Source organism: Lepisosteus platostomus, chromosome 22 (genome assembly GCF_059453375.1).
Source record: "Lepisosteus platostomus isolate fLepPlt1 chromosome 22, fLepPlt1.hap1, whole genome shotgun sequence".
NCBI lineage: Eukaryota > Metazoa > Chordata > Actinopteri > Semionotiformes > Lepisosteidae > Lepisosteus > Lepisosteus platostomus.
In genome coordinates, this window is record NC_142632.1 from 17,952,907 (window position 1) to 17,965,903 (window position 12,997).

At 53.3% G+C, this 12,997-nt stretch overlaps 2 protein-coding genes across 3 annotated transcripts; one reads left to right on the forward strand and one right to left on the reverse strand.

The window, feature by feature from the left end:
* Positions 1-199: 199 nt before the first annotated feature.
* Positions 200-5,844, reverse strand: nsun5 (NOP2/Sun RNA methyltransferase 5). Its single transcript, XM_088615885.1, has 10 exons — positions 5,572-5,844; positions 4,684-4,803; positions 4,395-4,566; positions 3,911-4,019; positions 3,486-3,624; positions 2,873-2,988; positions 2,508-2,686; positions 2,219-2,426; positions 1,776-1,937; positions 200-1,093 (listed from the first exon to the last, which is right to left on the reverse strand). The coding sequence occupies exons 1-10, from the start codon at positions 5,662-5,664 to the stop codon at positions 961-963; spliced, it is 1,431 nt and encodes a 476-aa protein (XP_088472011.1). The 5' UTR covers positions 5,665-5,844; the 3' UTR covers positions 200-960.
* A 138-nt stretch (positions 5,845-5,982) lies between these two features.
* Positions 5,983-12,252, forward strand: tbl2 (transducin beta like 2). Of its 2 annotated transcripts, XM_088615887.1 has the most exons (7): positions 5,983-6,166; positions 7,443-7,564; positions 7,999-8,183; positions 9,093-9,244; positions 10,148-10,274; positions 10,648-10,800; positions 11,626-12,252. In XM_088615887.1, exons 1-7 carry the CDS (start codon positions 6,040-6,042, stop codon positions 12,080-12,082), a joined length of 1,323 nt encoding a protein of 440 aa, XP_088472013.1. In that variant the 5' UTR covers positions 5,983-6,039; the 3' UTR covers positions 12,083-12,252. The 2 variants fall into 2 exon arrangements, with proteins under 2 accessions (XP_088472013.1, XP_088472014.1); XM_088615888.1 differs by lacking the exons at positions 5,983-6,166; positions 7,443-7,564 and adding an exon at positions 7,587-7,909 and having other exon boundaries at positions 7,940-8,183.
* The last annotated feature ends 745 nt before the right edge of the window (positions 12,253-12,997 follow it).

Below are 12,997 nucleotides of genomic sequence, written 5' to 3' on the forward strand. Positions count from 1 at the left end.
AAGAGCGCTAGGGGAAGTAACTCTGGCAGTCATTACTAACACATAGAAACCCACTTGGGATGGAATATGATCCTTCCTCAACCCCGGTCCAGTGGCAAGCGCTGCTCTGTACATTCCTGTGCTGGGTATTGATTAGTCAAAATCTTTCTTCTACACAGAAATAATATGCCTTTTTTTCTAGTATTAAATTGCTCAAAAATCAGTCATTTAACTTTTTAATTGTCACAGTGTTCGACAGGAGGATAGATGGCATCTTTGTTTTTCCCGACCCCTGAGCCCAGACCAAACCCTTTGCTATTCAGTGAGACCCATGTGCTGTAAAGTACTTAGAGCTGCAAACAACGGTGGTTCCTGGTCCTGGAGCACTGCTGTTGGCTTGTTTTCATTCCAGCTGAGCTCTGAATCTCCCGAGACAATTGATTTGCTTGCTTGTTTAGACTTAAAATTAACCTCTTTCAGTCAGACTAGCGTGTTAAAGATGGACTAGTTCATGTTTGAACTACCAACAGTTTCAGCACACAGAACCATACACAGTCTCTGCTAAAGTTCCTTGCTGTTATTTCAGACAAAACATGTATTAATTGATCAGCTGATGAGGGACAGTGGGTCAGACACGTCCACCGGGTAATTTTCCTGCTGTGACACTTCAGGCAACTCGTCCCAATGAGGGCAGTTCTGAAGCCCAGAAATCAGTACAGGATTGATGCCAATTTCAAATCCCCATTGACCTTTTAAGAGCCGAAAGCAAGTTTACACATGGAAAGTGATTAGGCTGTGATTTAAGATCTTAGCAGGAGAAAGGTGGGAGATTGTTCCTCCAGGACCTGGGCTGGGGGAACCGCTGCAGTGCCTGGCTGCAGCTGTCAGTCTGTCTCACTGGGCCTCCAGCCCCGATGCTGAGGAGCTGCTTCCTTGAGCGCCAACGTCATCACAGACTGGACACCTCTCTCAGCCAAGGGCTCAGTCACCCTGTGCTGCAGGTCTCCTCTTCTTCTTCCTCTTCCTCCTGGTCTTCGCGCCCACTGTCTGTGTCTCGGCGGCGGCGGCGGCATGCTTCTGGGGCTCCGCTGACGACGTCACAGAGGCAGCAGGGCTGGAAGACAAAAATGTGCAGAAGCTCTTTGTCCCAGGAATCTGAACCCCCACTGTGTTCAGGCTCATTATGTCTTACTGTCTTTCCTACTGGCAGTCACAATACCAGTGCTAAGGTGGTTTCTACTACCGCCTGAGAATTCATAGTGGACTTGGTTCTGTTCTGCATGTACGAAGCCCTGGACTAGTTACAGATTACTGCACGAGCCGAGCTATCAATCCGAGATCCCAGTCCTGGTCGTGTCGTTCCTAGCTGCATAACCTCCGTAGCCAGTTAATAGAAACACCGTCTTCCTTCATGTTCAAAGTTGAATATTCCCATAAGTGTTTTAAACACTATATATTTTGGGTTCAAAGTCCATGGAATCGAAGGTTCCCTCAGTGTAGTCTTGCCTTTCTACCAGCACAGGAACTGGCCTGGCTCTGGGGCTCTTTCCTGCTTTCTTCTCCCCCTCCCCCCTCCAGGCTCCAGCCTGCTCTTTAAAGGTCTCAGCTGGGCCCAATAATTATTAATGCACTTCAGGTGCAACTCGAATGACCCGATTACCCTCCTCAATTAACTGCAATATCTTACTGATACCTGGAACACAATTTGTGGAGGATAATTCAACCAGTTCACCACTGTTTGCAGTGGCTGGAGTCACAGCCAGCAGGAAACAGGTGGGGGTCCAGGGGGTACTCACAGAGAGCAGCGGCCCTGCTCCTCCTGCTCCTCCCCGGGGCCCCGGCGCTCCAGCATAGCCACGAAGAAGCCGTGGGTGAGCGTCTCGCTGGGGCTGGCGCGCAGGCACTGGCTCAGGGGGGCGTGGCCACGCTCCTGCCAGCTGGGCAGCAGCGGCACCAGCCTGCGGGCACAGAGGCGATTCAGACAGCAGCCCTAAACCTCCTCAAACAGGCAAGCGTCTCCCTGCCACTGATACTGTTTACTGGAGATGCTAGACGAGAACTGTGTTACATCAAAGAGAAAATTAACAATTTTGTGCTGATATTGCATATAAATTAAATATTTGATGCTCCAAATGTGTGATCAGTTATTTTTCCTCGGGGCAGAAAACATCCGAGGGTCACTTTCTGTCCCCGTCTTGCTCGGCGAGAGCCCCAGGAAGGAGAGGGGACCCCGACTCGCCTGTAGCTGGCGCCGTGCTCCTGCAGGCAGGCCTGGACGACCTCCTCGTTCTCCTGGGCGTGCGTGGAGCAGGTGGAGTAGACGAGGCGCCGCAGGCTGGGGAAGCGGAGGGCGTGGCGCAGGCAGCGCAGCTGGAAGCCCGCCAGGGCCTGCAGTCGGCGCTCCTCCTCCTCCGGGGCCACGCGCTCGCCCCGCCGACCGGCCATCCCTGCGCACACGGAGACGGTCAGCCGCGGGCCAGGGGAGTCTCGCCAGCGCGCCCGCGGTCAGCAGGACGGGCTCTCCTCACCTGACCCGCTGCAGGACGGGTCCAGCAGGAGGTACTCCACCCGGCCGTACTTGGGGTCATCGGGGTCCACCTTCAGGAAGTCCTGAGCGGCCAGCTCCTGACACGTGACCCCCGCCCGCAGCAGCAGGGTGCTCATGGTGGCCAGGCGCTTGGGGTCCAGGTCGAAAGCGAACAGCTTCCTTTCCAAGAAAGGCAGAGAAAACAGTCAACAGCTGCAGTAAAAACTCCCACAATTTTATCTTACTGTGGGATTTACAGTTTGTTCGGGTACCACGTCCTTCATTACTGTACATGCTACACATAAACTCCCATGGTAAAACACGATCTGCACTCGGACTGCGGCAGAGGAAAGCCCCTTTCCGCACCCCTTGTTTCCCAGCAGCGCCGCCAGGTGGCTGGTCTTGTTCCCAGGGGCGGCGCAGGCGTCCAGGACGTGCGCCCCAGGAGGGGGCTGCAGGAGGCAGGCGGGGAGGCAGCTGGCCTGCGGGGACAAGACACAGACGGGCGAGATCAGCCTCCTCAGCCTCCGAGCTGCCTGCCTTCTTCCAGAGCCGAGGGCACAGGTGAACACTAGCAGCTCTGGGAGGTGCAGGCTGGGTGTCTTGCTCATAATCAGAGCAAATTGGCTCGTTAACCCCCCTGCACTACACACAGCAAAACGATCCAGTTGACCGCAGGAAACTTCCAACTCTTACGGTGTAAAATACTTTTTATTTTTACATGACTGCCTATATACTGCAGTTTGTCCTCATGCTGCATTTAGGTGGGTGGCTATAAGTCTGTCCATTTAACAGACAGAACTACTTGAACAAGAAACAATATTCTGTATTAAATACATTTTTTTCAGGTCCATGTATAAGACAGAGAAAAGGTCATCTCACTTGCTTATTACTTTCCTTTGCTGAACTGGACCAAAAGCACACATGTTGGAGACAAACTAGTCATAACAGGTCTACTCTTCTTCCGGATGCCTCTCACCTTGTCCTGCAGGATGATGTGTCCTGCCTGGTACAGGAAGTGGGAGTGGAAGTCGGTTCTGGGAGGAAAGACGAGCAGCTCTGGGAGGTGAAGGTCACCGATGAAATTCTTCCCGGAGAGCCTGCGCAAATCCTCTAGTCTGCAACACAAGTTGCACAAGTGTTGAATGAACTGGTTGAATGAACTGGTAAACTGATCTACTGGTAAGCAAGCCCCCCCCACCGACTTTTTGAATTGTTCCCCGTGACTAGTAACTCCCAAAAATCACTTCCTCTTCAAACTCTGACAGCCATTATTTTCCCTTGCTCATCAGAAGTATGATTACTCTTCATGCATCATGCTGAAGAAGACATAAGCACCAAACTGCACTGAAAACAGGAAGGCGGCTTCGCGGGCGCTGGGGCTCTTAATGCACAGCCTCCCACCTGCTGGCCTGACCCAAGTACGAGAAACCATCTCTCTTCAAGTAGTCAATCACATCCTCCACATTGGTCTTCAGTGTGTTCACACGCACGTAGCGTGGCACCACATCCTCTGCAGAGAAAGCAAACTCATTTTCACAATTCAGCATCACCTGAACACTTTAACTAATGAAACACAGCCACGTTCTCGATCGACGTTATTTCTTCGATCTTGGAGCCAGAAGACTGAGGGGAAGAGCAGTTCAAATTCTGAAAGAGCCTGGAAGTAATCAGCCAGCAGGACTGCGTCACTCCCCAGAGTGAAACGTGGTTATGTGCAGTTAGGACGGAAACCAGGAAACGCGTCTTGGCAGAAAGGCTTGGAGGCTTGTGACTGCTCAGCCGTGCTGCAGAGTGCTCGTGAACACTAAGCCGACGGCCTGGACCAGCCTTCTCCCAGTCTTCTCCGCTCCCCCCAGCCCGGGAGCGTGCCCGCCACACCACCTACCCGCCGCGTCCCGGCCGGCGGCGCAGAGCAGGTCCTCGTTGCGGCAGACCTTCCTCCTGACCTTCAGCCTGGCCAGCGCAGCCTGCAGCCGAGGCTGCTGGCGCAGGAGCAGGACCTTCCAGCTGCCTCCACACTTGAGCCCGCGGCCGAACAGCAGGTCGTACACCAGCACCTAGAGCAGAGAGACAGGCTCACTCAGGCCCAGCGCTGCGAGACGCCTGGGCCTGGAGAAGGAAGCCGCTACGCCAGGGAGAAGCTACAGAAGCCAGCAGGGCTGAGAGGCTGTTACCTTGGCAACGTGCATCTTCAGCTTCTTCTCCTTGAGCAGGCCTGTGCTGCTGATGATCTCCTCGAGCACACCGGAGTACTTCAGCGTCTCGCTGACCAGTGCGAAGAGCTGCTTGATGTTCTGGGAGACAATAAAAAAAAAAACAAGGTGTGACTAAACAGCACTTTGCTTTCTGGAAAGGTCTACCCAGTACTACTTCATACTAAATTAATTGCTTACACTTCTATAGCTCTTTTCTGGACACTCCACTTTACAGGTCATGGGGATCCCCTCCACCACCACCAGTGTGCAGCCCCCCCTGGATGATGCAGTCCTCTCACACACAGCAGCTCTCAGTGGGGAGGAGAGCAGCGTGATGAAGCCAGATCACAGACGGGGATTATTAGAAACACCCTGGGATTTTTAATGACCACAGAGAGTCAGGACCTCGGTTTTACGTCTCATCCGAAGGGCAGCGCCTGTTTCCAGTATAGTGTCCCCATCACTATACTGGGGCATTAGGACCCACATGGACCGCAGGGTGAGCGCCCCCTGCTGGCCCCACTAACACCTCTTCCAGCAGCAAACTTAGTTTTCCCAGGAGGTCTCTATCCAGGTACTGACCAGGCCCACACCTGCTGGGCTTCAGTGGGCTGTGAGCTGTGAGCTGCAGGGTGACATGACTGCTGGCTAGAATACTGCAACAGCGCCTGGAATCCGAAAAGGGTCGCAATGCTGGACAGCCGGAGTCCTGCTCTCGTCACTGCGAGAAGGCTTATTCTAGTTTATAAGGGAGAGCAGCTGTCTGCTGTGGGCATCTGCTCCGAAGCGTTAACAGAGGTAGAAAATAGTATCTTATTCGCCCCACGAATGTGAACCTCATCGGCGGAACAGTTCGAGCGACGGTACCTGGAACTGGCTGTTGTACACCAGGGTCTTCACAGAGCTCTCCTTCCGCTCCGCTTTCTCAAGAACCTCGGCGGCTTTCACGTACAGGGCCATCGCCGTCGGCTTCACGACAAACCTACCTATAATTCTAAATGTTTTATTTTATACTCGAAAGAGCTTCATAGCTGTCGAACACACACATCAATACCCTCCCAAATCCCAAAACGTGTTGCCTTCAGCGACGCCACCACGTTGCTCCCCCGACCTAAACTCGTTGACGGAGGGCTGTAAAACGTAAACTAACGTGCGACGCCTCAGCTCACTTTACAGCAGTTCATGTTAGCCATTACCATGGAGACACGTGCGCGTGCATGCCCACCCTACTTGTGGACGTGCCCGCGCAGGACCTTGGCTTATAGCGTGGACGTGCCCTTACGTGCTCGTTCCTTCCGGAGTTACGCTAACGTGGCAGAACCCGGGTGATTGAAGATGGAGCTGGCTGCGCTGGTCGCCGTCTCCGTGCTGATCGGAGCCCTGGTGCTGCTGGTCGCCGTGGCCCTGGGCAAGCAGCGAGGCGGCCCGAAGGAGGAGGCCGAGCCGAGGGAGGACGCGGCCGGTGAGGCGCCGGGGCGGCCCGGGGGGGTGTCTGTAGTTTGAAAGTTGTCGGTGGAGCGGCGTTGCCGCACGCTGCTCGCTAGGCGGCGCTGTTTCCTACGGGCGGCAGCGCCGCGCTGGACGCCAGAGGCGCCTCGGAGGCGCGGCGAGCTGGAACTGCTGTGCGCCACACGTGTAGCGCCCTCTGTCGGGGAGGAGGACGGGGATACCGGGGCGCACTTGCAGTAACAGAGGGGTCAATGTGCGTTTCGGAAAGCGGGCGTGCAAGAGAGTCTGTCTGGCACAAAGATGCGCAGCTTTTCTTTTTGGTTTCTTTTTTCCCCTTTTATTAATCTAACAACACCTGCCGTGTTTCATCTGCTCTCGCTGTCTCTCAGGGTGTCCGGTACTCGCTGCCATAACTAGAAATAGTTTACTGCTTTTCTAAAACGAGGATTTAAAAGGACAAATAGAAGAAGATGCAAAAATAGATATTTTTTCCGTCACATTAACTGTCATGGGAAAAAGCAGGGCTTCAAGGCTGAGCACAGAGACGCCTCTCTCTGACCCCAGTCTCTGACATTTGCTTAAACTTACTGTCCTAATGCAATCTTAAAAGGCGTAATACAAATCGATGTTAGACAATACGAGTTCATAAGAAATAAGAAGGGAGTTATTTTAGTCGCAAGTTAGAAAACGATCAAAAACACTCTTTGGTTTTATATCTGAGCTGAAGGTCAGAGGTTGTCTTCCTCTCCCAGTCCTGCTGAGGTGACTGACAGAAATATGTTCTAATCAATGTAGAAATAGTGGTGATTTAGTGTCTACCTGTGTGGGGGATTTTCATAACACCTCATTCTTCCAGGTGAAAGTGTTTAGGCACACATCGCCTGCTGAATTCCGTCTACCTGGATCTTGTTCAGTAATGTGCCCGTAGCTCACAGCCTGGTGATGCAGGTGATGATGACATCACGGCTCGGGCCGTTGACCCATGGGGTCCTTCTCAGATTTCTCGAGCTGCAGCTGGCTCATGTACGGACTCGATGCAGAGACACTGCAGAGCAACCGTTGCTGTAAAGCTGTTCAGGTCCTGCTGCAAATTCCAGACAGAGAAGATAACTGATCGTGGGAACTTCACTGTAAAGCCAGAATGACCCCAGCCTGATGCTGTGCTGTTTTAGGAGCCTGCAGCTCTGGAGAGCTGGACGTGATCTCGTTGCGTTGTTGTTGTTGTTCTGATCGCTCCGCAGGGCTGACATCTTTCCTCTCTCTCTCGCCCCCGGTGCTGAACCTTCCAGCAGAGAAAGCGGAGGGAGAGAAGCACTGCGCCTCGAAAAGGCTGAAGCAGCAACCGCGCCCCCGCAAGGAGAGGCCGCAGCAGCACAGTTTCTCGCACCCGCTCCTGGCGTCCTCGCTGAAGGTACCTGTCCCGGCACTGGAGCAGACGGGAACCGGGTCAGGGCCACTGCTTGATCACAGACGGGCTCTCCTGTGTGGCGCCTGGGCCGCTCCGACGGGCAGAGCCACCTGTTCCAGTGAAAGGAGGAGGAATGCTATCGCACCAGTAGATAAGCACCTCCCGAGCACACAAAGATTTCCCACGCACCCCTGCTGTAACAGCAGCCTGCCGGCCGAGCATCTGTGTCAGGCCAAACGTTTGCGCAGCGGTCTTCTCCGTTTTGTGCTCGACCCGTCGTCGCGCTGCAGGGCTTGGTGATGGGGTTGTGTGTCACGGGCTGGAGCAGAGCAGCAGTGAGCCCGGGCGGTGCTGTTGGGGCCGAGCAGGGCCGAGCAGGGCCGAGCCGGGCCGAGCCGGGCCGAGCTGGCTACCTCTGTCTTTCTCCTCCTGCCCAGGGGCACAGTGGGAACGTGACCTGCCTGGACTTCAGCAGCAACGGGAAGTACCTGGCCTCCTGCGCCGACGACCGCACCGTCCGCATCTGGAGCACCAAGGACTTCGCGGACCGGGACCACCGCTGCCTGCGGGCCAACGTGGAGCTGGACCACGCCACGCTGGTCAGCTTCAGCCCGGACTCCCGGTAGGCCACGCGGGGCTATGGGAGTCCAGCACACTGACGAGAGGACTCTGTCAGGCCTGTCTGATAGCTGCTCATCCAGCCCTGTCTGGAAAGAAGCCTGGGAGCCGGCTTCAAACACATGGCTGGAGAACTTGTTCCATACTCCCACAATCCTTGGTGTAAAGAAGTGCCTCCTGTTTTCAGTTTTGACTTCACATAGTTTCCTCTGGTGCCCTGTGTGCCGTGTTTCACAGTTCAGTCTGCAGAAATCCTCTGTGCTGCGTTTGTCAGGGCGTTTACTGAATACTTGTGTCAGGTGCCTTGAGTGTCTGTTCAAGATTGAAAAGGTTTAGTTTCTTCAGTAATGTAGGACGTTACTAAACCCTGGAATATATCTGATAGCTCTGTTCAGGATGGATTCCAGAGCAGCAATATCTTTTCTATAAATGGTGATTGAAATTGTACACAGTATAATAGATGAAGCTGTACTAGTGTATTAGACAGTTTTAGCATAACATCCCTTAAATTAAATTTATGCTTTTAGCTGTATGACCTAACGTTTTACTCCATTCAGCGAGAATACCTCCGTAAGTACGTTAAAAGTTATCTGCCAGGTTTTTGCCCAGCCGTGAGTTTTATCTGCTTCATGTTTGATTTTCATCTCCCTCTTCTGCAGTGTTTGCCAGTCCTTCTTGCTAGACCAGTGTTTCCAATAGCCCGAGCGCAGGCAGATAAGGAGGTGCAGGCAGGAGCACACAGACGCAGGAATGTACACTCATGCTCACGCAGCAGATGCAGATTTTCATATATATAGTGACTCACATGGGGACTCCATCACGTGCTCCGGTCTGGCCACAAAGGCCTGGATATTCAGTCCAACAGTCAATACGCCTGCCGCTCAGCCTGATGGGAAGACTTGTGTTTGTGCAGGGCCTTCATCACCTGGCTGGCGAGCGCAGAAACCATCCGCGTCTTCAAGATGCTGAAAAAGGAGGACGGCTCTATCAGTTTCAGCGCAGCTCCTGAGGACTTCCCTCAGAAGCACAAGGCGCCCGTCATCAACATCGGCATCGCAGAGACGGGTACGAAGTCCTGGGCTCTCCTGTGCACAGCTCTGCCCCGGATCCATACGGCAGACTTGTCCCTCTCTGTCCCTCTCTGTCCCTCAGCTTTCTCACAGTGGCCCAGAGGACCGGGTGTCCTAATGGGATTCAGAGCGATTGATGAATCATTGTCCTTGATTGTCTGTTCTTAGTTACAGCCTCTTTGTTGGTCTATGAGCATGAAACCAAACCTGAATAAGATAAATATTTTTATTTTTTAGTTAATATTTTGGCTTGGTTGTGTAAATAATTACAATGTGAGTGGGTGACATTGACAGGGGAAACTTTTTCATTAGTGTTCTGTTTTAAAGAAAAGAAAATACTGTAATACAAATTGAGAGTCCAAACTGGGTGAAATATCCAGGAGTAAAACTCATCATGGCTGTGATTTCTGCTTTATCCACTCGGCTGACGAGAGTGAGGGCAGGGACTGTGAAGTTGCTGAGCTGGTTTTGTTTGCCTCAACAGTTTGTTTACACTTTATTTTCACTTCTCTTAAACACTTTTGACCCTTAAGGTCTGGAAAGAGAGATGCAATTAAAAAGTAGAAATCATGGAAGAGCAGAACTCAGAGTGGGTGTTGTATTGAGTATTTTTTTTACTTTACAAAATGCTATTTAATGGTTATGGTGTGTGGAGCATCTGTATTAGAGCTTTTACTGAGAACCCAGTGACATCAGTCACACATAAAACAGTGGTGCTGTTGGCAACCCCTTGTTAAAATAACCTCTGTGAGCGGTCTGCTTCTCCAGAACACAGCCCTGACATTGTGAGAGAATTTAACACTGACGTTTGACATGAACCAGGCACGTGCTGTCTGCAGGACTGCCCCCATGAGGGCCTGACATCCCTTCTGTCCCATCGTGTGTTTTCCTGCTCCAGGCAAGTTCATCATGACAGCCTCCAGTGACACCACCATCCTGATCTGGGACCTGAAGGGGGAGGTCCTGGCCACTATCAACACCAACCAGATGACCAACTCTTATGCCACCATCTCTCCCTGTGGCAGGTCAGTACCCCGCTGCCCCACCCCCAGCACCCCAACACACCCACCCCGAGTAACCCCAGCTGTGCCTCTTTCTGTAAACAGCTCCGTCAGTCTCGCGTGACCATTGAAGTTCTGAGTCCAGAACTAAAGGTTTCAAAGTGGTAAGGACACTCGTTGGTTTGTCTGAGGAAGGCTGTAATGAGGAGAAGACTCTGGGTGGCAGATGGGCTGAGACAGGTCTCCGTGGCCGTCTCAGAGCTCCTGCTGACACCTGGTAGAACCGGGCCCGTGCGGTTCAGCCCACACGGTACCGCCCCGGTGCTGCTGTGCTGCGGGGACCTCGTGTTGGCCCAGCGAGTGTGAACCTGTGCTCTCGCTCACGGTTGTGCGGCAGGTTCGTGGCGTCCTGCGGCTTCACCCCGGACGTGAAGGTGTGGGAGGTGTGCTTCGGAAAGATGGGCGACTTCAGGGAAGTGGTCCGAGCCTTCGACCTGAAGGGCCACTCGGCTGGAGTCTATTCCTTCGCCTTCTCCAACGACTCGCGCAGGTAGGGAGTCGGAGAGCAGCGGAGAGCACTTCTGTCAGGGACTGAAATGGTTTCCTGCATGACTGGCCTGACTCTAAAGGTCTTGAGCTGGAGCCCCCAGGTGGTGCAGGCTGGGCTCCCTGATCCTCTCGTGGGGAGTCTGAGCTGCGTCACCCCATCAGCGGGTTGTGACTGGGGGTTCCCCCAGCAGGCACACAGCTGGCAGAGCTGCCCGGGGGCAAGATGAGAACACCGATTCCTGCTGCTCCTGTATTACTGAGCGAGTAGGAACTTAAAAAGACAGTAAAAAGCTCTCGATCTTAAGTGGATGGTATGTTGTACAATTTGTTGTAATTTGATGTTTAAATATTCTTCAGTGATGTATAAGAGGTGGGTATTGTGTGAGGTTCAGGTATCCTGTCCTGCCCCTCAGAGGGCCTTTGGGAGAAGCGCAGTATATCTCCTAGCTTATTAATACTCCTTAGTCATGGTGAGCCACGGCCTTACGGCTTTTCTTTTTTTCTAAAGGTCCTTTATATCCCCAAACATATTACTTATTACCCCATGTGAGAATGTTGAATTCACCACCACCAATAACCTGATAAGACTATTTACAAATAATGGCGGCCTCTAGTGGAGGCCAGCTGCTATGACAGCCCCTTGCAAGACTTGGCTGCCAAGGAGAGGACGTCACTTGTCATCTCCTGATTGGGCGTCTGCCTAAAGAGCACTTCCCTCGGGCACCGGGTCTGCCCTGGGTTTAACCAGGCACAGCAGGGACTGTTAGTGCCCTGCGGTGGTCCGTCCGGACTCGACTGGAGCTTCTGTTGTTGGCCCCACCTGCAGGATGGCCACGGTGTCCAAAGACGGGACGTGGAAGCTGTGGGACACGGACGTGGAGTACAAGAAGCAGCAGGACCCCTACCTGCTGCGGACCGGCCAGTGCCAGGTGGCCGAGCCCTGCCGGATCGCCCTGTCCCCCGACGCCCGCGTGGCCGCCATCTCCAGCGGCTGCAGCGTGGCGCTGTACGGCGCGGCCGCGGGCGAGCTGGAGGAGGAGCTGCAGGGCGTGCACGGCGAGGAGATCGCAGACATGCGCTTCGACATCAACAGCCGCTTCCTGCTCACCTGCGGCGACCGGGCTATCCGGGTCTTCCACAACGCGCCGGGCTACCGGGCCGCCGTGCGCGAGATGCAGGCCATGCTGAAGAACGCCTCCAACGAGGCCATGCGCCAGAGACTGCAGCTGCAGATCCAGGAGGCCCAGGCCGCGCTGGACAGTGTGTGCACCCCCAAGGACTGAGGGGTCCGAGGGGTCCGGCCCCAGCCTGGCTGTCCCCCCTCCCCCCCCCTCAAGAAAGGAACTGCAGTGTCTTTGCCTTGCGTTTGGGCTTGGGGTTGTGTGCATCCTGGTTTTAAAAAAAAGGTTTGTAATAAAATGTGCATGGAGCTCAGTGCTGCTGCTCCAACAGACCTGCTGGCTGGTAATGGTCACTGCTCCTCCTCATGAGCCCTGCAGGACGCAGGTGGTGGGGTCTGACCCCTGTGTCCCGACCCACAGCCTCCGCTCCGGCGCCTTGAGCTTGTAGCGGGCGGCCTGACGGCAGGCGTGTTCGATGATGCCTGTAGGTTTTTTTGCACCGCAGTTCAACTCGCAGGGAGCCACCAGTCAGAAGAAGAATTTCAAGTCTGTTGTAAAAAGCAGTGATGTCCGTTGCTAGATTTAACATTGTTTATAAGTGACTGCTTCTCCACATCAACATGGAAATTATTTAAAAATCAAAGGCACGTCTGGGGTCAGTAGTTGTTTGCTGAACCAGTCAGTTTCTGGGCCCAAGGGAGCATTGTGCGCCCTCTAGTGCCAGAGTATATTGATTGAAATCATGGATTTGGGCTCTTTGGTGTCAAGCGATTAGCGATCATAGGTCTAGGTCTAGATTAGGTCTAGAATGATATGAAGACTGATTTTACACATTAAAGAGCTATTGCCCTTTGTAAAGTTGGCTCATGACAATGAGTCTGTTTACAAGTGCTTGAAAAGGCAACATATTGATCTTACTTCTTTGACATTTCTGAGGCTGTAGTAACGGCCACAGTGGTTTCGGGAGGGAAAAGCTGTTCAGATACAGACAGGGATACGAGCTCATATCTCACAACGTGAAATGAACACGGAAAAGATGTGATCAGTGTCTCACTAAACAGAAATAAAGATAAAAAA

Excerpts from the sequence above, each read along its gene's own strand:
- nsun5 (XM_088615885.1), bottom strand. The coding sequence starts at position 5,664 with ATGGCCCTGTACGTGAAAGCCGCCGAGGTTCTTGAGAAAGCGGAGCGG. Across the intron at positions 4,567-4,683 it reads TGAAGATGCACGTTGCCAAG|GTGCTGGTGTACGACCTGCT; the intron begins GTAACAGCCTCT and ends TCTCTGCTCTAG. Across the intron at positions 2,687-2,872 it reads GCGCTGCTGGGAAACAAGGG|GAAGCTGTTCGCTTTCGACC; the intron begins GTGCGGAAAGGG and ends TTTCTTGGAAAG.
- tbl2 (XM_088615887.1), top strand. The coding sequence starts at position 6,040 with ATGGAGCTGGCTGCGCTGGTCGCCGTCTCCGTGCTGATCGGAGCCCTG. Across the intron at positions 7,565-7,998 it reads TCCTGGCGTCCTCGCTGAAG|GGGCACAGTGGGAACGTGAC; the intron begins GTACCTGTCCCG and ends CCTCCTGCCCAG. Across the intron at positions 10,275-10,647 it reads ACCATCTCTCCCTGTGGCAG|GTTCGTGGCGTCCTGCGGCT; the intron begins GTCAGTACCCCG and ends GTTGTGCGGCAG.